The sequence below is a fragment of the Mizuhopecten yessoensis genome, unplaced genomic scaffold, assembly GCF_002113885.1.
Source record: "Mizuhopecten yessoensis strain PY_sf001 unplaced genomic scaffold, ASM211388v2 scaffold10771, whole genome shotgun sequence".
In the NCBI taxonomy this organism is placed as follows: domain Eukaryota; kingdom Metazoa; phylum Mollusca; class Bivalvia; order Pectinida; family Pectinidae; genus Mizuhopecten; species Mizuhopecten yessoensis.
In genome coordinates, this window is record NW_018408713.1 from 1,751,103 (window position 1) to 1,775,593 (window position 24,491).

Genomic DNA, 24,491 nt, shown 5'->3' on the forward strand with positions numbered 1-24,491 from the left:
AATTTGGTCGGGAGGAATGAAAAGTGGTCACATAAAACAGAGGTCGTTTGATACAGATCGCTTGAGCAAAATCAACTGTTTATATAACCTTAATTGGGGTATGTCATTTGGGCTCATTTGGGTATCATTGAGGGGTATGTAGCCATTATTAATGCTCGTTTTTGGAGTTCATTGGGGTATTATTGCGATGTAAATCATCTTTACTGTGGTTTGTTGTTGGGGTTCATTGTTGTTATCATTGCATGAAGATATTGGTAATGAATTCATAGGCGTAAATACATGTTGTTATTACTGGATTCATTGTGGTACCATTTAGGAAAAAAGCCGTCCTTGAGGTTCACTGAAGTACAATAGCATTGTGGTTAATAAATAACCTTTGCTGAGGTGTCGATAGGTAGCTTCATTGGGTTTTATTTAGAATATTGTGTTCCAAAGGATAAACTTAGATAAATTGTCTCTTTTGGTACTCATAGTTGGCTTGTTGGGTTGTTGGGTATGGATTTTCCAATTTTTTTTTCTTTTTACGTTAGAATCGACTGACGAGACATCTATAGACGAAATGGTCACATGTTACATAAAAAATATTTCTTTGCCTAACTTTCTCCATTGGCAAACAAATATTCTCAAATAGGTGCTTACTTGCTCGGTATTTCTTGTGAAATCCCGCACAATAACGTGGTCAACCCTGCTAGTGAACTACATGTATCAGCCCCAACGGTGGCTGGTACCTTGCAGCCGGTATTTCACTATGAATACCAATTTAAGTATTAATATATAGTAGCCAAAAGGTGCTATTTTTTCTTAAATTAACAGGTTTTAAGGTGCACCTTCCCCTTTTCGCTGTATTCTACACTTAGACACGGAATGTTGACTTTAACTCCATTTGATTAGTCCTAAATGAACAGTAAAATTGCTCATACATTTACATATTAGTGTTGGAGAACATTTCATCTTGGTGTCAGTCACATAGCAGTTTATTGATAATGTTCTCAGGCAAATCTTGACAAATATTTATCATGGTTTCGTTTTTGGTTTATTTTGACAGAGCAACCTTTTTAAAAGAGGATCCGACTGAATCGATTGTGAGATGATCAACGTAACACGCACAGGTTCGTACACCTTTCACATTTTATATTCTATATAGTTTGCCAAAAATTAATTACACTGCATCATATACAGGTGTTTCGTCCTGAGGACTCATCGGTGATGCTAGGGGCCCGAAAAGTTGTAAATCAAAATAGGTATAGACAACTGTTGAAACAGAAGGGAAGATGCATAAAACCGTTGATTTATGAATTTCAAATATTTAGAAGAGAACTGATTAATTTCAAATTAATTAATGAAGTGTGTATACTATGAACCATACCACTACTCAAAAGAGATGACTGTGGCCATCAAGTTAGAAGTGATTTTATCATTAGTGGCATCCCAGGTCAAGGGAATTGGCTTAATTAGATACTAAATTGTTCATCGCCACTGTCCAGTGATTTTTATTTCAGGAATATTTTTCTATTTTAGCGATATCATCATTTGAGGAAATGAAACATACGACCACCTAGTGGTCGCATTGTTTCTTGTGACACAAAATAACACTGCATGATCTATTTTTAACCGTGACCTTAACTAAAGAATAGGTCATGATCAGCAGTTGAACATAGTTCGAAATTAACAGTATGGAAATTCGTCTTTTAGTGAATTTGTTACAAGCTAGATAACTCTGCTGATGGAATCTTCCATCTGGAGTTTATTCTACCATGCATATGTTGAACGTGAAATACTACTTCAAAATTAATTTATCTGGTTTAGACAAAAATGTCTATCTGTTATGTAGTTTTATAAGTGTTTAAAGGCATTTTTCCTTTTCCTGTATTTCCTATATTTCTACATTATTTTTCATATAATTTTTGACAACTTCAATGACAATTCATTATTTTTACCCGAGTCGTAAATCTATGGCCAAAAACCCCATACATGATACAATCATCATCCGATTTCCTTTGCTTTCTGCATCAATAAACTAAACTTTTAAACAGGTGCTTCCATTTACTTGGTATTTCTAGTGACTACATGACCGTTTGTGTGTTTTGATCGGTGCTCTGGAGTATATAACATGTGTTTTGTTATGTATTTGAATAGCAAATTAATTGTATTCACAATTTTGTTTGTGAAATTTTAAATAATAAATAGAAAAATGTAACATGGTAAACAGATTTTAATTCATGTTGGTCACAATCACAGCTGTATACGAAAAAATGTGTTCTTATACAAAGATTTTAAAGCCACAACAAATTAACTGTTTGAATTTATTCCTTGCAAAGAGTTTTAAAACTGTTTAAATGAATTTCTGCATCTCGTACAATTTATCATAATTATTCATTTGTCCTACAAACAGTAATCATTTTATCTAGTTTACTTTTTTAAATTAATTCTATTCATGATAAACACATCCAGCAAAACTTGCAATGATTCAAAATTAATTTGCTGTGGCCATATGTCTTTAAGTAATACATGTCGTAATTTGTATTCCATTGAGCATGAAACAACTTTAATCTAAATTGTACGAACATAATAAAATATATTTTATCTTGACAAATTGTATCACAGTGAAAGGAAAAATATTTAATCTAAATTTTACAAATATAAAATATATTTATATCTTGACAAATTGTATCACAGTGAAAAGAAAATATTAAACAATTTTTGGGTGCAAATTATAACATGTCATGATTGACCTAATAATTCTGTAATTTGTAAAAATTTGAATAGCTTCATATCCTTTCAAAATTCTCACAAAACAAAAACCATCACAGACACTTTTTTTCAAGTTAGCCAGTAAATGAAGGTCGTTTCATGAAGCAATTGGACACTTGGACCAGAAAAAAGGGGTGCTTAAATTATAACAAACTTATATAAAATTATAAAGGATGTGGCATTTATTAGGTCGAGTATGCTAATTGCAAAAAAATATCAAAACAAATATTTACAGAATTCAATTTCTTTTGACCCTCCTACATCTCTCTCTTTCTCCTTCTCTATATTTCTCTCTCTCTTTGCTAAATAAATAGACTTGCATACACAACTATCCATCTCTCTTTTCCCTCTCTCTATCTCTCTCTCTCTCTCTCTCTTACACACACACACACACAGTAATATGTATATACATATATACACATACATATATATATTTATCCACTTTGATAGGTATTCTAATATAGCAGATCTAGAGGATCATACACACTTATTGTGCATTTCAAATTCAAACTCTGTGAGCCTTAATTACCAAGTGAACAATTCACACCCCAAGAATCTTTGAACGTTTATTTGAAATATTAACACCTAAATAGCTCAAGGTGATTTTAGTTTCTTTATTTTCTATAGATCATTTTTTTCAACCAAAAGATAGAAATACTTCTTAAATATCAATAATGAATGTTTAAATCAATTCAATTGAAAAAAATGATTAGAACTTCATAACAAGTAATATTAAACTATCATTGTCTCAAATAGAAGGATAATTTCAGAGGGGGATTCAGGTGGTACAAGATGTATAGAACATTTTGTGAAAATTGATAATACTGTTTGACATTACTGTGATATATTGAACTTATTTCTGGTAACAGTTATTCTTTCAAATGTCTCAATAGTCCCTTCTGACGTTCCATTGAATACTTAAAATATTCTTCTAAGTTTCTTCCTCCTTCAAGAATTCAGCCAGACATTTTTAGATTAAAATACTCAGATGTATTCCTATGACGTTAAAAATTAGTTGCGGGAACATTCTGATGTTTCTTTGGGTTGTATGGTGGTGCTATTCAGTCTACTAGAGCCAAGCAAAGCTAATTACATCACATGATCACGTGCCCACATGCTCAGTAATAAGCCCATCCTATTTTTAAACAGATTTTAGAGATGAGGATCACATCTTCAAATAATGCTATTTGCATACTGTAAATTCTATAGTTTGAAGTGTACATTTATGTTTCTCATATGACCGCTAGCCTGTTGGCTGACTTGCTCTGTAAGCCACTATTCATCATTTTAGCCGTACGCTCGCGAGTCATTTCCAGTTCTTTCCATCGGTTCTCCTCTAGTGCTTTCTGAAATAACAAATATTTCATTATCATTCTGATGGAATCTGATGGAACGGCTGCATTTTTAGTACCCTATTTCACCAGTGAAAAGCACATTATCCCCATAATCAAAAGATATCATTATTTTTCAAACAGAATTTGATAATGAGAATCATATCTACCATGAAAAAAATGTGTAATTTGCGCACCTGTGTAATTTGCACACCTGTGTAATTTGCGCAGGTAATATGATATATCAATACCATAAGAACAAAACCAGAAAACACCTAGGATCACATACTGTTTAAGCATATGTTTTCGTTAGGTTAAATTTTGTTGTTTTTGCAAATTCGTAGGGATTATATTTCGTGGAATCAATATTTTAAAACCCTGTTTTTTCTTCTGGTACTGTAAGCAAGAAGTTTAAATCGACAGGCAAGAAGACACAGTGCAGGTAAATATAGTACAGGTAAGATCGGGCAAGATTTACTTACTTATGGGTACTAGTATCAGACAAACCTGTCATGCTCTATAGCTTATATACAAAGAGCGATATACACATAATGTATACTTTGTAGACTCACATAGACGTACATGACCTGTGTAACAATAACTGTGTTACCAATATAACGCTTGATTGACACGCTGTTGTTATGAAAGTTTACCTCTGTGCCTGTACACCATGGATTTGAAATAAAATTAATTGTTTATTTAAAATTTTCATATAGTTTATATTTCTTGAGTTTAAAATTTCGTTGGAGTTATATTTTGTGCCTTTTATTAAACCACAAAAAAAAACGAAATTATAAATACCCAACAAAATATTATGCTTTTACAGTAGAGTTGAAATACAACGGTCATTGGTATGGACATGTCAAGATTAATACATATGTCTAATTTTGATGACATTTCATACATTCAAACTTGTTTTAAACATTTTTGATGAATAAATGAAATAATGTTATTTAATAGGTAATGACTTGTTATATATGAAACAATAGATCAAATTTAGGATTCCAACATGTACGTTTTTCAGTGATAACAAACTGACATCTCAAAACTTGACTGGTTGATTGAAAGAAATTAAAAGAAGAATTAAAAAGGCTTAATTTCATTAACTTTTAAAGTTAATTACTTCAAAACCCTTTCCTCTTTATTTTTGTTTTATTTTTATCTTAACTCTTTCAACACTGTAGACCATAATGGGCTCATCCATACCAGTGCATGGCAGAGTCTACTAAGTGATAGTGACGAAAGGGTTAAATATAACTATATTAACTATATAACATTAACAATCAATGCATCATACCATAATGCACGAGTTATCTACCTTCCTTCAGTCACGTATTGGTACGATAGGAATATTACATACCTTTTGGTTAATAAGGCTCTGTGTACGGTTGGCCGCACTTCGACTAGAGGTGATCCTGGCACTCTCTTGTTCACGTTTCCTCGTAGCTTTACGCTCCTCCAGCCTCCGTTCTAATTCAGTGAGTTTCTCATCCTTTACCTGTAGGGGTCTAGGTTCTCCCTTCTTTCGTTTCTCGAACCTGTAGTGGTAACAAACAAGTTAATCTAAACATTTCTAAGAGACAGTGGAGATATTCAAACAATGAAATTAATACTACCACTGCACATCACAAAGTTAGGTAATATATTTTTCTGAACAACATCCTATTTTCAGAGGACTAGAAAATGTCTGCAGGACATAAATGCCCCCAACTATCATGCAAATGAAAGTCATTGTCTGACAGATTTCTATATGTAGTAATGGTGACCTTATCCTCGACACTCCTGGGGTTACGCTCACTTTCCCTCTCCGCACCACTGGAATATGTCATAGCAAAACTGTAGGCATGCAGCTTAATTTAGTTAGTTGATAGGTCTTGGGGGGAAAAAAACCTGACCAATCGCTAGGCTGATACCAGTCTTTTGAAAATTAAGAGGAGCGACACTGGACTTCAAAGACAGTCAATTTTACTGTTACGTGGCCGCAAGATTCATTTGATGTACATCAAAGATCAAACTAATCTTCTTGTCTCATCAACAAGGTGACACACACTTTAGCCTTCAAGTTTGCTATGACAAATTCCAGGGGTGCAGACAGCGTAAGTGAGCGTACCCCTGGAGTATGGAGGATGTGGTGACCTAGACCTTTTGGCTTTGTGACTTTTACAAGGTCATTACCTGATGGCCGCAGACTTGGTCTGCTCCAGACGGTGGCGGGATATTGTTTCCAGTGTGTCAAGTAGTTTCTGGTCTTTAGCCTGGAATAAATATCAATATTTACATACCGGAATAATTCAAAATTCTTTTCTCAATCACAAACTAGTCTCTGTATCTCTATAGCAAGGGATTAGGGTTGTGTTGGAATTTGAAGTAAACATGATAAAACTCTCATGTGAACAATATGTCTGTGGTGTCTGTGATTGAATATGACAGAACTTTCAATACTTGAGAAAATAAGTAAGATGTTGCAAATACGATTAAAATATACTGTATTACTTCCCCTTGTTGTGTTTTCTGTCATAAAACTATGATGCCATTTCTTCTCAAACAGGTAGGTGTTTATTGCATTCCAATCAGTTTCATTCCAGAGTTGTTCATTTATGAAATAAGGACGAAACTGATGGCCTGATGTTTTTTTCAACTGATCCTTCAATGCTTGCATTGACATTTACAGGCCCACCGGAATCAAACCTGGAATATCTTGCATTTTGTAGTAGACCAATTGTGAGTAGCACAAGGGCTGTCTACCTGTTTGCTGGCCAGTATATCATCTCTCCTTTGTTCCTCTAGTTCCTCCTCGGCTGTTGCTAGCAGCGACATGCGTTCACGAAGCTGTAATGTTCAAATTAAAACCATGTACTATCTTTTTGTATTTCTTCTATTTAAGTTTTTTGGGGATAAAACACAAAAAAAATATTTTTTATTTATTTGATATTTTTATCTTATTCATGAAATGATTATTTGAATATTGAATTTATTGATGCAGGAATGAATCGATGCAGCTAGTAGCTCTACATATTGTAAAAAAAAGGAAGTTTTGCATGTGAAAATGGTTGTGTTGTGACACTTAATGTGGCAATTTTCTTAAAATTTTGAAATGGTCCTGAAATCTATATTTTCAATATATATCTATTATCTGCATAATCTTAAACATATTTGAGTGTGGATTATTTCCACACTTATTAACTAAACGTGAAAATGCAAGCATTACCACAGCACACTAATTTCCACATTTACAGTATTATACACATTGTCGGTATATACCAGCACATGACTTTTCCTTTTTCTTTGTACTGTGTCAATATCTGTTAGTGTGTTTGCTGCAATTCTTGTTCTTTCAATCATCAGTACATACCTCCGCAATTGACATTTCACTGAGCAGTCCATGGCCAGAGGTCGCTGTGAGGTCAACAAACTTTTGCCGGATGATTGGAACAGCCTCCATGGCGCGGATTTGGTGAATCAGCTCCATCCGCCTCCTCATCTCAGATTCCGCCTAGAATTACATTGGTACATAAAAAATATTATATTGTAGATATCTGGTATCAGAATGTGTTACATACTAAAATCAAAGATAAAACAAAAGGTTTGTCAACAGATGTATCATGATAAAGAAACTAAAATGCACATACACGGTTTAAATACTAATCAAGCCCTGTTAAACTCTTGTTGATTTTTCTAAATGTTAACATGTATTTCATCTTAAGGTGTTTTTCATAAAAGTTCCACAAGCTATGGTTTTCATTTCAGAAATTATTTATGAAAGCCATAGTCACGATTAGAAGTCACGACAATGTACAAGGTAAGCTTTTTCAGTACATTACTTACCTCCTCAACAGCCTGCTTCATCAACTCTCGGCTCTCCTCATTCACATCCTGAACTGTAAAACAAAACACAAAACAAGTTGTACATGGCAACAGTGTAGTTATCACATATAATTCATATTTTAATAGAAAAAATATTTGTAATTCAATGGGTTGTTTCAAAATAGCATGCATGGTTAAAATTGGGCATATATAGATTAAGAATAAGGAACAGGCTTATAGGGAGGGGCTGTGAAAATGAGGTCTGTAATAAAAATAAATATTAAAAAAAGTCCCAGTAATTCACCCACTTTGAATGTGAATGCAATGGTAGTTGTTGGCTTAAGGATTACTGTCCAACTGCATCCAGAACACCTGAGAATTCCACTGTAGCTTCGTACATACAGTTACTTCCCCCTTAATTTTGTTTTGGCTATACTTGTGGATGACTGAGCTATAGCTATGGTACATGTACTTCCATAGACCAGGTAGCTCAGTTGGTAACAGCGACAGTATAATTATCAGTGGTCCAGGATTTGAATCCCAGTCTACATGTAGCCCCCGTTACAATTTTACACTCAGAACAGTGTAGTGGATTTTTTCTTAATGTTTATTTCAAATTTATGATTTTTCATGAAAATTCTGCAAGGTATGGTTTTCTTTTCAGAAATGATCAATCAAAACCATATCCATGCCAGAATTTTTTTTCCAATGCATATAGCTTTTGGTAATGATACAAGGACCCTTAAAAAGGCTTCATAGTATTACACTACTCTATTCGTTTTTTCAAAAAGTTGTCCAGATTTTGATTTATCGAATCCAGAACCAAAATTACCAATTTTCCGTTTGATCTCCTGAATTTTCTTAGTAGCATCCTTGGCATTTTTGTGGCCCTGCATCGTCTGTTCCACCAAGGTCCTTTAAAGAAAAAATTGTTCATTGTGTCTTGTTGAATAAAAGATTAGCAATGTAGTAAATTTACGCATTTTTATACAAATATTTCTGTTTTTTAACCAAAATTTAATTGTCTATTAAGAGGCTCCGAATAGAAACGTTGAAAAACAAAAGAAAACTTTGATCTCCCTTTTTTGTGTGAAAGCTCCATTCCAACCAATTTCTCAACATACATTAAAACCAGGTTGTAATGCCACCTGTTAAACCGCCAAACCTGCATACCGCCATTAATCTACTCAGAACAGATTTCCCCAACGTTAACGTACACATTGTAACGCCAAACTTGCATACCCCCATCCGCCATAATATTCCAAAAATAAGTGGTTAAAATCACACTATTTTGACCTCGTTAAATACCGCCAATTGGAGTCGAGTACAGGTATATCCTGATGACAGGAATGTTACGTATGTGTGTACATTGTATTGTTACATGTGAATGCTGACTGACCAGGTAATCAGCTGTATGTTTTGCCCGCTCAACAATTTGATACATTAGATCACAATTTCAAAAAAAATACGTATTCTGAAGTAAAATATTATTTTTTCAAAGTATATAAGTTCAGTTTGTGTGTGAACACTCAGGTTTAAAACTGTTAACCTGATATACTGCCAAACTCTTTATACTGCCAAAATCACAGAGGACAGAAGGTGGCGGTATAACGTCTAATTTTCTCTGACAGCAATTAACTCTAGACCTATACCAAATTCTAACCTCATTTCCTGCTCCTCCTTAAACTTCTGATGTAGGAATTCATCAAACATTTTCTTTGTCTGTGGAAAGAGCAAATAAAATACAATTAGAAAATACAATAAAATACAAAAAAACCTTTATTTATCAGATGAAAATAAATGCTCCGATGATTAATGGAAATATTGAAAAGGCTTAACTTCCAACAATAATTATACAGTCAGACTACAGCTAGAACCGCCACCTTTCATTAGTAGACCAGCTGTGTTATTAAAGAGACCTCTATTAAAATTCATATTTCAATATAAGAATGACTGTTTTAGGACAAAATTGAAATGAAATTTTCTTGAAGAAATATATGAATTTCAGATCAGATAAATAAAATGTTTATGACATAAAAAAAATTAACATCCTTTTCTTTTCTTGTGAAAACAATTGAATAAGAGGAATCTGGAGATGACAAAGCCTGATATCTTTGAAAACTATCATTATTTTGTTTTGTTTTTTGGGTTATTTTGTTTGAGGTTTAAGACTTTTTAGACAGCTGACTAAATAGAGTCAACTGACCATGGAGCCTTGACCAACGGCTATTTTAAAGCACCACCTCACTGAAATTTCACACAAAAGTCATTTGAGTCAAGTATGACACCTCATTTGGTCATATTTTTTTTATTTTTTGCTTTTCATTCCATTGATAGTTGAATATACATCCCGAAGTGCTCACCTCCTCTCTGTGATTGAGGACCTTCTGTTTGTTTGTTCGCATGAGATTCTGTCGTGCCAAAATGGCCTCTTCATGGCTCAGCTTGCCTTCCAAACGACGCCGTTCAATGGCTGCCAATTCCTGTTCAAGGTCCTGAGTTTTCATTTTGTTCTGCCATTTTTCAAATTCGCTCTTATCCTTGGCCCCAGCTTCCAAGTTTTCAAACCTGAAGCAACGGAAGAGAAAAATCAGTTTTGTTTGTGCTTAAGGTGTTTAAATTCTCTTAATTGATAAGATCAAATGAACAACATAAAAATGGATAATGGAACCCTCAGGGACCCCTTTAAGGATCCCTGTCCCATCGGAGAGAAAGCATTAGAGAATTCCACTGCAGTTTTTTATACCTAGAGTTACCTCCCTTTTATTTCATGTGTAACTCGATTGAGCTAGGGATCTTTTTTGTTTATTTCAGCATTATTATTTTCCAGAAATGTTCAGAAATGTTTTATAAAAGCTAAAGTCACTCTGGAATAAGAACTTTCCAATGCATAGTAACATACTTTGGAAGTGGTACTGGGATTCTCAAAGTGCCATTTCACTCATATTTTCTGAAATATTTTATTTTTAAGGTAATTTAATCAACAACTTAGATGATGTTTTACTTTCAATACCATATCTACAAATTAAGACAGATCTATTGCAGAAGTGACAATTTTCGTGTGTCACACTGAACATTTTTGTGGTTTGGCTACTGATGATGTTAATTTAAGTTTTATGTTTGCAATGCTGCTGCAATTATACAAATATATCTTTCTAGTGCAGCAGGATGTTCTCGCATTCAAGTTTTTGCTTAGATTTAATAAATATGAAAAAAGCATTGATCTGCCTAGTATGAACATAGATCTCCATCTTTAAATAAATCTCCATCTTTAAGTGTGTCAAGAAAGTGACCACACAATGTATGTCAGTTACCTTTTTATTTCCTTCTCCTCTCGCTGTGAATACAAGTGCCCCTCCCTCAGAATGGCAGTGGTGTTCATCTTAAATGGAACTTCTTTACTCTGTGACACAAAAAAAATAGTTTGAGCTAATTTACCAAGATTTTTTATTAAATCTGGTTCAAAAAAAGTTATGTATTTTTGAATGTCAAATATCAACATTCTTCAAAAGTCATGTAAATTTATGAGTGTCAAAGGTTACAATGCAATGCTGAGGGTCAAAGATAATTGACAAAATGTTAAGAAAAACAATGCCTAATGAGACTATCACCTTTCTGAAGACATTGTCCAGCAAGACCACCCGTCTAAATAGACTACCTGTCTAAAACCTTCACCTGTGTAGACAGAACATATCTAAAAGGACAACCTGTCTAAAGAGACCATCTGACTAAACAGAACTCCTGTGACATAATGAAATACCTATCTAGAGAGACTACCTGTCTAGTGGCAGCATATCTCTAGTTTCAGTATCTGTCAAAATAGACCACCTGTGTAATGAAACACATGTCTAGAAAAACATGATGTCAAGTAAGAGCATCTGTCTAAATGGACAATATGTCAAAAGAGTTCATCTGTCTAAAACATCATCTGTCTTAAGAGATAATCTGTCTAAAGAAATCACCTGTCTAAAGAGATAACCTTTCTAAATAGACCACCTGTCTAGAGAGATCATCTGTCTAAATGGACCATCTGTACAGAGAGATGATCTGTATAAAGGGACCACCTGTCTAAAGAATACATATGTCTAGACCAGGAATATCATGTACATTTCCAAAGACCACTTGGTAAGAAAAGACCCATATATAAAAATTATTTCTTTCACCTCTTTTACTGACCACAAGTTGCTAAATGGGACTTGAAACATGTCTTGTGTGTGGCAAATGGGGTTTACTAAATGTTACTTAAACTGCGAGAAATAGTTCCAGTAAGGTTCACTATATACTACTTGCCGCAAGAATGTACATGCAAAACAAGAATTAATCATAACATGTTTTGACATATAACAGACTGTCACATCTTTCATATATATGGTAATTTTGATATTAATAGATATTGTATGATTACAAATGTACAGGTGTCCTTCTACCTTGGCAAGTTATGTCACGAAAAATACATTTCTCTAGTTACATAATACAAACATAAGTGTACTACTTAACAATTTTAACATTAACAATGGAAATATTGACAAATGTATTATATGTCACTGTTAAGGCATTACCTGGTGGATTGTAGTTCCTAACATTTTGTCACCTTTATAAAAGTTGTTTTTTTCTGGCTCAAAAATATTTTACCATTTCGTAAATAATTTTGTAATCATGTTTTATGAAAAATCCGGAAGATTGCTTATATTATATATGTCAACTAGCCATGCGAAAAATACTAATTTACCTTTCTTAATTTGGTCGCCATGGCAATGTCACAATAAAAACAACAGACTAACGTCATATTTAGTCATAGTTGATACCATGTCCATATGATATATCCAACTGACCTGACTATACTTACCTTATATAAACTCTACTAAAGTCTATGTGACAATAGTAATTTAAATGTTAATTGCTATATTGAAGAAACACTTACAGAAGAAACATTGAAATTTACGTCAAGGTACAAGAAACTAATTTGGTGTGGCCTAACAGGAGTATGTAAGTATGCAATATCACCTTCATATATAAGAAGGCCAAACAAATCAATCTTTAACACATGAAGGTAATGTTTACAATAACACTGCTGACATGCATGTATACATTGTCCCAGGTGTAACAGACCGACGGGCAGTTTTCTGTGAAAACAGTCAAGTGAGGGGACACAATTTTACAGGCATGCTTTATTCATTCGTACCTTAGCTTACAACATTTGACAGAAAGAAACAGGCATAATCATATCTTACATCTTACAACACAATACAGTTTATTACAGATAAAAAGAATGAAAAGCATGCCCGACAGTCTGTAGTATCTTTTTAAATGTTCAGCTCGGACTACCATTTCTTTCTTTTTCTTTTTCAGTGAGGCACTATCAGAAACCAGTAATACACTTTTTGAAAAGTCATGCAAACTAGCAGTACAACAGCCTTCTTGGATGGACTAATTATCAACTACCAGATTACAGTTGTCATGCAGAAAGAACAATCAAATTTACTTTTTCTAATAATTTTCTTCATTTTTCAAAAGAAATTCTTTGTGTTCAAACTAAAATTTATAGAACAATTAATGACATTTTCAGGAAAGAAGCCAGAGTTATTTTTTGTAATAATGTTTTCTAGAACCAATTTAAGGACTTTCACATTACAATTTTTAATTGCAAAATACTTTGTATGTGAATTGCATGTTAAAAAAAATATTGTGTCAGGCCATTTGAAAATATGATGGCATAATCAATTGTTATGTCCAAATAAATTGTTTATCTTTTTTATTTTCACTGCATATGCTAATGCTGCTGTCTGATTTCAAATCAAAGTAACACACTTGTAATTTTCACAGCAAGTGAAATAACAACTTAAGTTATTTTATATTTAATGGACAAAAATCTACCTAATATTAAAAAATATATATATATATAAAAACTATTCAAAGTAAGTGATTGGTTTATTTTTGAGGGGAAACAGTGATCACAGTGCTAATTAAACATTTAATGAAGGGGCATGGAGCAATTTTTACCACCGACAGCAATTTTTTACCTTGCAAACAGAATGTTGAATCATTTTACTAAACAGATCTATATATAACATGCATATGGCCTTGTTTGTAGATAGATAAAACTTTGACACTGTATCACAACAGCTTTGTACAAAAGAGAGACGGATAGACGGACAGACATGCTTGTAAGGGGAGACCACTCACAATAGCTCGAACCCGTCGGCGGGTCGTGCCTCGTTCTGATTCCATCAGAGTGACATGAGTAGACTCCGACTGGGTACAACATAACATCATTTAATTATAGTGAACATCTTTAGCAAACAAAATGTTACGTGTATCTAGTTGTCCATTAAGATTTGGCTCAGAACACTGTAGATATCCAGAAATTATTTTCATATAATGAAAGCCATGCTTTAATCTCTTAAATTTTTATCAAGTATATTGATAACAATCTAGATAATCTTTCTGAAAGGTTTCCAACTAAGTTCTTCATCTTCATACAAAGTTTTGACAAAGAAATTTTATGTAATTCTATAAATCAACAAGCTACTGAATCATACAATATTTTTTTACGGGTATATAGGGAAATATCTTGTAGTTTGTACATTTTTATACACCCAACAAGAAAAAGGTCTGTAAATATGACCATCCATATATGTTGCAATCCAAAAGAAATTTTAATAAAATATGCAAATTTCCCTGTTTTCTCTTGTATTACAAGTAAATCCACATCTGGGTTTTATCAGAGGATAAGTATGGAAAGTTAAGATAATCTTACCAGGAAGGACGGAGTGGGTTTAGCTCTGTGCCTCTCAAAGTCAAGTTTGCCATCCTCTTCACTGATAATGTTGTTCCAGATTTCTTTTGTCTTGTCAGACTTTTCAGGGTTTGCACAAGCAAACTGTATCCGGGAGGCTTCCATTAGTCGCTCCTGTAAAAACAGTTCAACACTGTAACACCACTGTGATCCTAATGTCTACCATGTCAGACAGTCAGCAATGTAACAACACTTTTCATTGCTTTATAACCAAGTACTATCGGACGAAATGTTGAATAAGTGGATCAATCTTCTCTGAGATTTATAAATCATCACATCAAATACTCAAATCCCATTCATCATTTGTTTTTCACATATTTCTGCAGAATAAAATCAGAAACAACCACAATGAGTTTGCTTACCTCTGCTTTTCTTCTGTTAACATCCCTGTTCCTCTTGAGGACATCAAATTCTTCAGGATCGTCATATAATGAACGAGGGGGTGGCTTATGTTTGTGCAGTTTGGGAATCTGGAATTTAATTATTATTTCAGTATATTTCAATCAAAGTCTTTGTTGCATAATTTGTCATTTTCTCACCATATGAAATATTATTATTATTATTTCTTTTTATAATGTTTTATCGAAATTTATTTCAATACTGACACTAGTAAACTCCTTGGGTTAATTTCACAAATACACAACAAAACCCTGTTAATCCAGACACTTAACAAAATTTTGCAATTTGGTAATAATACTCCAGATTACATGTATTTCAGATCTTCTTGTTTTTGCTGATTCAATATTTTGCAGCTTTTTACCCACACAGAACAAAACCCCAGCTATTCTCAAGATAAAATTATATTGAAAATTTGTTCAGAAATCGCCAAAATGGTGTTGCATGAAAAAGCTAGAATAGACAGAACGGACAGATTTTACAAGGTTATTTAATGTTTTACTCACTGCTTCTGGTATTGGTATACTCCTTGGTCTAGGCTGTGTGATGTCAAAAGGCCTCGTTTCTGAAAACATCAAGTCGCATTTGAGTCTAACTTGTTCAAACAGTGAAAAAACACAAAACATCACATTTGGTACGTCCTTCTCAAAGTATGCCTTTCATCTTAAAGTTTGCATCCAAGAGAGATCCCAAAATCTCCTGTGACCTTAACTCATTCACCCCTGAAGACACATTTGAACTCTTCCAATTCTAAGGTTGGTATAGTTCATTATGAAACTTCAGGGGTGAATAAGTTAAACTTCTTGACAGATTCTCATCCCAACCTACTGATTCCCTTGAACATTTGTTTGCCGTTTTTATCCTGCAAAAAAATCCTAAGGGGGTGCCAACACATAATCTATCACTCAAAGTAGGGGGATCCAGGGCTAATAACAGGACAATGAAATACTGAATTGGTACGCATTTCTACTACACTGGGCTTATTATCAAGCATGGGCTTATTGCAAGATAAGTAATTAAGTATATTAAAGCAGCTGAAATGATATACATGTTTCATTAGCACCCCAACTCAACTACTTGAAACAGGTTTTTAATATGGGCTGGAGAGGAGGGCAACAACCATTGTTTACCTAAAATGAAAGACATGTACCATGAGCACAAGACCTAACTCCACTCTTGCTCAAAATAAATGGACTTTTTTTTTTAAATGGTCTTCTAAAACAAATGTATAAAACACTAAGCTGGATGAATGAGGTGTTGAATGATAGGTAAAACATATTTTCGTCTCATTTCCATAACTCTACAGTCCCCATTGATGCATATATTGATAGAAAAACATGTGGATCATTTCGTGTTGACGTACCTGTTTTGGGCGTGGTCTTGCGACGAGGTTTGATTTTGTTGTCTATTTTGGCTTTCATATGTGTTAACATTTCCTGAAGTTCTGGCATCCATCTGTAAGACGAACACAGAGGTCAACACAGGTTCAAATAATTCTAAAACTTCACTAAAGTTATAGGCCATGTCGTGTTGTTTCCACTTTTTAAGCCTTCCACAGCCTCAACTCAGAGAGTAACTACCTATTACTATTTGGCCAGGTAGATTTATTTTTGTAGATGCCATGAAACCTGACTTTATCAACATCAAAGGGAATTGCTTGATCTGGTCAGATGTAAGTGTGTCAGTAAAGCCATGATCAGAGAAAGCAATATTTTGAGATATATATAATTCTGTCAGATTTTACAGAATGTCCTTTTAGGTCAGGTGACAGTAAACTAAGGGTTCTCCTTATCTGATAATCTAACTGAAAGAAGAATAAAAGTTATTGCTACATGTTTTATAATTTAATTATTTTCATCACTTCTTTCTTGTTTCAAGCCAAAACTGAAAACATTTATTAGAGTCGAGTCTAATCTTTTTATCAATCATTATTTCCTACCTAGAGCTTATGTAGCCAGATAGAATAAAATGACTGAATTACAGTCAACATTTTTAATACAGCTATATGAAGTACTAGGAAATGTTTTCAAAAGCTGAAATCGGAGCTAAACAGACAGTCTACCCAAAGAAATGGATTGCTGAGTACAAAGTCTAACCAAAGGATATATAGGTCACAGTGACATAATGCTATGGTAATTCCTCAAAATGCATCTTAAAATGAAAGTTGACGAGTGTTTGGTCTGTAGTATCAGAGTAATGCATGGAGCTGAATTCAAAGTCTAAACGTGATGTACGTTATACGGACAGAAAGACAGACCAAAAAGGCAAACATGTTACCCCCCCCACACACACCAACCAACCACTCCACAATGTTGTGGAAGCAAAAACAGGACTTAGATATGTCTCCCCTCCCCATCCCCCCAACCCCGCCAAAATAAAAAAGTTGGATAGCACAACAATCACACTAGTGTTGGCTGGACTAAGTATATGCTTAAGGTCATAGGAGTGTATTGATAAACGGAAGTAGAAAGTACATCCCTTGTTGAAAATCCANTTAACTGTACTTATATATAACCTAGTAAAAAGAAAAAGAAAATTTACTTTTTCTCAACATTCTTATTTTCAAAAGGTCTTGCTTTGTATAACTGAAAAACAATGCAAAGATTTTCTTAACATCTCATATGATGACAGGACATATAAGAAACGTGAAAATCATCTTGTTTACATGTACATATGTTGACACTTTTCTTTTCCTTATAACCTGAAGTTTCAGAAATTATGTACATTAATTTCATATGACAGACTGCATTAACCTACATTAGATAAAGTGTTTTGACAGTTCGTGTAAATTTATGCTATCAACGTAGATCAATGTGACAAGCTGACGTGGCATTTACATGAAAAACAGTAGTATAGCTGGAGGACATGCATAGAGTAGAGCAAATCATGTCGCTTGTTTACAAATTTACATACACGTCAACAATGTCAAGGCTGTGTAGCTGTGCTCGTTTAATTTCAGTTCTTCAGCGATTACATAACATCAAGTTTTTAATTAAACTTCATTATTCATGAAAACAGGGTTTTATAAATTGAAATGCATGCAGATTACCTGTGAAACTTTCCCTATAATTCAATATCCTTCATCTAAGGACAATTTCATGCTAAAACGTAGCAGACTTACCTTTGTATTGGAGACAAGATGCCTGTCTGTACAAATGTATGTTCATAAAATTTCTCCCAGCCATCCTTCATCCATGTCAGCAAGTTCCTCTCATTTAAGCAAAAGTTTAGAAACTGAGGAGAAAAAAGTATAAGTTGACATAACATCAGCTAGGGAAAATCTCAATTCAAGGAATACCCAAATTTAACGTTGTTCTTGAAACTGTGTCCAGATTGCAATTGTTTTACAGGTATCTGATAGGGCTGGGCACACTATATATAAATGAAACAGTGTTGACTTTCCATCAAATTTGTTACAAGAAATAAGTGTTTTGTAAAATTGTAAATAAGAAAAACATCCACTGCAAATTAATCAATAATTCTGAAAATGATATCCTTTTCCATTCTAATACAATGAGTCCATTGTTTATATAATTTATATAACATGATCTCATCAGCATGATTGCATGTACCGGTATTCATCATTTTTGTTTGACACGTGGAAAATATTTATGATATATATCTGGGTGCAAATTTTAAACATAATTTGCAAATTTAATAAACAAATCAATAAAATTTGCAATAACAATTACAAGATATGTGACAGTAAATAACATGCACACATTTCACAAGTTGACAACTGCAGTTACACATACTGTTGCATCAATGTACAATATGTTATGAAAAGGTTGGAATCATTTTGATGTGAACTACAACTCGGAAACAGATAACGTTATTGTAATATCATGATTCAGAGCAAATTTCATTTGGTCCAAAACAAGAATCTTAACCCATGTGTTATATACAATGTATGACTCTCTTTACATCAGTTATTATAGTGTAAAATCATTCCTCGGTATGATTTGGTTAATGATCATCCAGCCAACTTTTTTGTTCATAAAATAAACATGACAATTAACCAGCAAGGCTTTTTTCTGGGCCATTTATGGGCCAAAGTTCAAGTTGGCTCCTTCGAAAATAGTGGTTTGAGGTTTTGGGGGGAGGGGATGTGTATTCGAAATTTCTGAATTTGTTTCCTGCCTTTTTCTTCAATATTTATCGAAATTCAATTTTAGATGACAATGCAACATCTAACATCTGAAATGGAAACAATCTTTAATCAACAAGAATGTTTTAGTTTTTAAGATGATTAAAATTTTTTGTGAAGGAATCATCTTAAGAGGGCCATACAACTGGATCTTTGAATATAAATAAGGAGTTAGCAAGTGGTAAACCAGTGTTGTATGTTGGTTTTCATCACACTGAGCTGGTATACATCACACTGAGCTGGTACACATCACACTGAACTGGTTTACATCACACTCAGCTGGTACACATCACACTGAGCTGGTATACATCACACTGAGCTGGTATACACATCACACTGAGCTGGTACACAACATCACACTGAGCTGGTACACATCACACTGAGCTGGTATACATCACACTGAGCTGGTATACACATCACACTGAGCCGGTACACATCACACTGAGCTGGTACACATCACACTAAGCTGGTACACATCACACTGAGCTGGTATACATCACACAGAGCTGGTATACATCACACTGAGCTGGTACATTGATGAATAATTGAATTTTCCAAATTGACAGCAGATACGTACGGTATACCTTGTACGTCAATGATTTTTCTCCATTGACGTAAGAGGCCTTTTCCAAATTTGCCCAGAAAAAGACTTGAATTGAATAGTCCATGCACTTATTCGATTACTTCTAATACATGCAAGGACTTACTCAAACGTCAATCCACTTTGTTGAATTCTACATATATATTGTACTTATACTATTGACTAAAGAAAATTTCAATTTAAAGTGACTTACCCGATACATCTTGTTGATATCCTGAGCGCTGACAAATTTCCTAAAGTGTTCTACCCCCAATTCGTCCAGTCTAAAGAACGCCAGGTAACTGGTAACTACAAAACACAACAACAAAATATGATTTTATGTTAATTTTAGAGGTGATTGTTTGGGGCCACTGACTTGTACTTTTCATTAACAAATTACGTTTTATTCTCCTCTAAAACAAGGATCCTCTATAATTTCATCAGTGATTATCACGATGAAAAATTTCACTCAAAGCTGTTTACTTATTTTCTTCCTTATACAGTAAAACCTCAATTCAATGTCCCTTGTTACATTTGCGACCCAACTACCCCAACATATTTCAAAGTCCCTTTTTTCTCCTTTTTTTTTAGGAATTCCTTTACCTATATGTTTGCCTCAATTTATTGCCAAAACACTTTACAATGCCAACATTTCTCTGGGAAAATGTTGGCTGTATAAGGGGGTTTTGCTGTACAGAAAATAAAGCAACCAAAAGAATGTTTTTTTCTGGCATAAAATTACTTCTCTGGTAAAGGTAGTCATCTTGCAATGTTCAATGTGGGGGGGTTTCTGAGGATTTATGACCCTAGTTCGCCTCTCATTTTGATGCTGTGCATTCATAGTTTTTGGGTTAGGCCAAACATAAAATATTTGGTATTTCCGGCTACCCTACCTACATGTACCCTAACTTGTTGTGCCTACCCTGAACTTTTTTAAGGCAATTTCAAAGAAGCACTGTTAAAGTCAAGATCACTCTCCTATATAAACCATATAAAGTTATGTGTTAAAATAACATTTGTTACCTAGCTACCTACCTACCCTAAATTTTTCCAACATGTTACAGGAAACACTTATATTTTTTTTTTATCTGGTCTTAGCAACATAACAAAGGAACTGGTAGCAAGCCTTCTTTCCACAGCACATGTCATTACATCCTCACAGAAGTTTGAAGTCTTTCATCGTGATTTAAAACTTTTGTCTGACCTAGCTTGAAGTGTCCTAACACTCTGACAGTAAATTTATGCAAAACCTCTTAAAGCCAATTATAACCAAATTAAACAGGTTTGATATCCATGTTTACCAGTTCAGCTTTCAGATTGTAATATGCCAATGAACACTTGATAAAGAAAATGGCTCAATACTATAGCCAGGAGAAAATACTGTAAATGAAATGGAAAACCCTGGGTGTTCTCTGGAATGCATTTTCCGGTCATGCAGGTAATTTAAATTACCCATTGCAATACATAAAACTTTAAAAGCGTGTTGGTTAAATCACAATTTATGAATCTGACCAACAGGAAGCAGGTTAAGCTTCCTCCATGGTCTCTTATAGTAACACAAATGACCAGATATACTTACCAATATACAAGTTCTCTTCTGATCGCAGCACATTTTTTCCATCTTTAACAAAGAAGCCATCTGTAATGACTTTCATGAGATCCCAGTAGCGGACACAGTTTGAAAAGACTTCTACTATGAAGGTCTGGTCTCCTTCGTCATATATCTGAAACAAAAACAGTTGGTACTGAAGGGTCATCATGTTGGATATTTGGTGTTAGAGCCAGAGGATACTTGGACTATACCAAACATCTGTTTGTCTGAATGTCTGATGTTTCAGTCAAACAATGCTTGGATTATATCAAGCATCTATCTGTTTGAATGTCTGATTTATGGTCAAAGGATGCTTGGATTAAACCAAGCACTTGTCAGTCTGAATTTCTGATTCTGATTTTACAGTTAAAAATTACATGGTCTACACCAAACACTTGTCTGTGTGAGTGTTGTGTCTGATGTTATGGTCACATATGGCATAAGTCCGAATTATTCTGACGTTTTATTGACTTTTTTTATATCGGTCTGTCGCCGATATAAAAAGTCGATAAAACGTCAGAATAATTCAGACTTATATGGCATATATGTCTTACATTTGCCAACCTTATGAAATTTCCACGGAATAGATTCTGTTTGCTCAAAATTAAAAACATAAATAAAATGTATTTATACACGTGTACATGATTATACACCTAGGGATAAAATAACACTTTAAAATGCCATCTTTTAGGTTGATCTTTCAGTGGCGTACCATACATACATGCTTGTATGCTCAAGCATACACTAAATTTTCCAGATTTTTTTTAATCATTTCTTTTTTAATGATTAATATGGACTGTCAGTATCAATCGTAAAGAAAGGAAAGAATAAAAAAATCTTCTTGAAAACTAGTTAGTGAAGTACAAAATCAAATATTCATATAAAAAGTCTTGTTTTACTTGTAAATAAACAAACTATAAGAATTTCCCAGAATATGAGAGATTATTTCTAGGGTCTAGTAAAATTCTATTCCTCTCCCATATCCTCCCCCTCCTCTGGCGCTACGCGTAAGCATACACTCCGAAAAATGATTTGCTACGCCACTGTTTTTCACATGAAATCATTAGATCTGGTTGATTGGTTCTTACCCTCTGTGCCTTGAGGCATTTGTTAACATGTTCCTCAACCGACTGCATGTCTCTGTTGTAGGTGTCCAGCACTCGGACCGCATGGACAAGCAGCTGACCATGACTCAGGCTAGCCATATTTGAATTGGGAAATGCTCTGACCAATCTGCAATTCGATATAAAAATGAAAAATAATTATATAGAATATTTGCTTTTGTCCAAGTCCACTTCAAAAAAGAAAATGGGTATAATGGGTCTTGAAATGTTTCTTAAATATGTTGGAATCATTTCCTTGGCATTGATCATGATCGAACACATCAAATACAGATGAACATCATTTGCTACTGGGTACTATTTACTAGTCAGGCTCTGCCTACCTGTCATGGCACCAACAGCAAAATTATTTCTGAGACATTCTTTTTATTGTTTTGAATATGCTTCTAAGAATTAAAAAAAAAAAATTGTAATGATGTTTAACCAAAAACTATTGTGCATAAACATTACAAACCAGGGAGGGATGAAGAAGCCTTTTTATATACAATAGCTGAGGTTCCTACTCATACACTTCAAAATACATATAATTATTAATTAAATGTACAAACATCTGTTTTAAAGATCTTATTTACTATTTATGCACTTATTTACTGGCAGCTGACATTTAAAAGTCATTTGATTTCTCAGTGTGAGAACAAAATAATCGATTCCAATATAGAAAGTTTAAAAACATTCAGTTTCAACCACGGAGTAAGATTATCTAAGTCCTTGGTTTCAACCTATCTTTATTTTTTATTTTTTAGTATCATAGAGTTTAAGTTTATCTTTAATAAATTTAAAATTTAATTTTACTCAACCAAATGAGATGTAGTATATTAAACAATATGGGATAAGATAGGTTGTTAAACTTTACCAAGATCTCAAGTAAAGACTACAGTAGAATTTCCTGAACTGTTTGTACGTGTATGTATTTCATGATACTTTTATTATTATGTCATCTACTCTACCAATTTACAATTACAGTCCATAAAAAAGCACACAAAAAATGTTCTTGATGACATTTCTAAAATCAATGGAGTTCTTTCGTTTCATACCCACAACATAGTGCCGTAGTCAGGGCAATTACGTATCCCTTTCACTCGAAAATCTCTATACGTATAAAAAATATAACAGTAATGAAAGGTCAATACCAGCGTAGAACTGAACGTAATTAAATATATAGATCACTATCAGTAGTATGCATCCATATTCAAAACTTTCACATATGTACGGCTTGTCTTGAACACTACATTATAATAGCATCGATACATAAGTGTACAACAGTCAGGTTAATATGATATATTGTGTAAAAAAATGTAAACATGACCAGCGACAAGGTAACATCAGCACAGTAAAATGTGCGTTTATCCTTCGTTTTTTATGCATTAAGCGTTGTTTATTTTATTAAATGTGAAGACATACAATACTGTTCCTTTAATTAAGTTAATGTCAACTTCTAATTCCATATATTACCTGCCAAAAGATTGATTTAAAATCCAGTGGTCTGATCATTCAACTGTGTGCCGCCATATTGCATTTCACGTTGTCACGGCAACAAGAAACACCTCTTGTCAATCAGACGCTTTAGGAATTATTGACTGGAAATTTGATGTATATGCCAATTACAAAGCATTGGAAACAATACAGTGTGTGTTGAGTATACTAATTAACTTATTATAATTAAATTACAGTCGTTATAACACCCTCGATATCCTTTGGGTCAGTGAATATGTCTGTTTTATTCTAAACATTTAAATGACGTGGATGTATTATAAGAAAATAATCGGAACCGGACGGTGTATTTACCGGAACTTTATGCGGCTATCGACCACTATTCTGACCAGAGCTCCTTTGATGATTCGATGATTCAACAATAAATAAAAGGGAAACGTGTCCATATCTGAAAAAACTTATTTGTAAAACTATTAAAGGTTTTATTAATTATCTGCTTCTATTCCTGAAAATATATGATAATAAAGCTCGACTGTCAATACA

At 33.7% G+C, this 24,491-nt stretch overlaps 1 protein-coding gene across 1 annotated transcript; it reads right to left on the reverse strand.

Annotated features, from left to right (window-relative positions):
* Positions 1–2,628: 2,628 nt before the first annotated feature.
* Positions 2,629–24,204, reverse strand: LOC110462329 (cilia- and flagella-associated protein 99-like). Its single transcript, XM_021516259.1, has 19 exons — positions 23,970–24,204; positions 22,485–22,629; positions 21,385–21,529; positions 20,020–20,114; positions 18,200–18,312; positions 16,442–16,533; positions 15,585–15,643; positions 15,045–15,152; positions 14,644–14,796; positions 11,201–11,289; positions 10,250–10,454; positions 9,550–9,608; positions 8,719–8,801; positions 7,908–7,960; positions 7,435–7,575; positions 6,828–6,911; positions 6,258–6,337; positions 5,443–5,620; positions 2,629–4,097 (listed from the first exon to the last, which is right to left on the reverse strand). Exons 2-19 carry the CDS (start codon positions 22,599–22,601, stop codon positions 3,984–3,986), a joined length of 1,968 nt encoding a protein of 655 aa, XP_021371934.1. The 5' UTR covers positions 22,602–22,629; positions 23,970–24,204; the 3' UTR covers positions 2,629–3,983.
* Between the last annotated feature and the right edge of the window lie 287 nt (positions 24,205–24,491).

Excerpts from the sequence above, each read along its gene's own strand:
- LOC110462329 (XM_021516259.1), bottom strand. The coding sequence starts at position 22,601 with ATGGCTAGCCTGAGTCATGGTCAGCTGCTTGTCCATGCGGTCCGAGTG. Across the intron at positions 10,455-11,200 it reads GAGGAGAAGGAAATAAAAAG|GTTTGAAAACTTGGAAGCTG; the intron begins GTAACTGACATA and ends CCGTTGCTTCAG. Across the intron at positions 7,961-8,718 it reads GGAGATCAAACGGAAAATTG|TTCAGGATGTGAATGAGGAG; the intron begins GTAATTTTGGTT and ends TTTGTTTTACAG.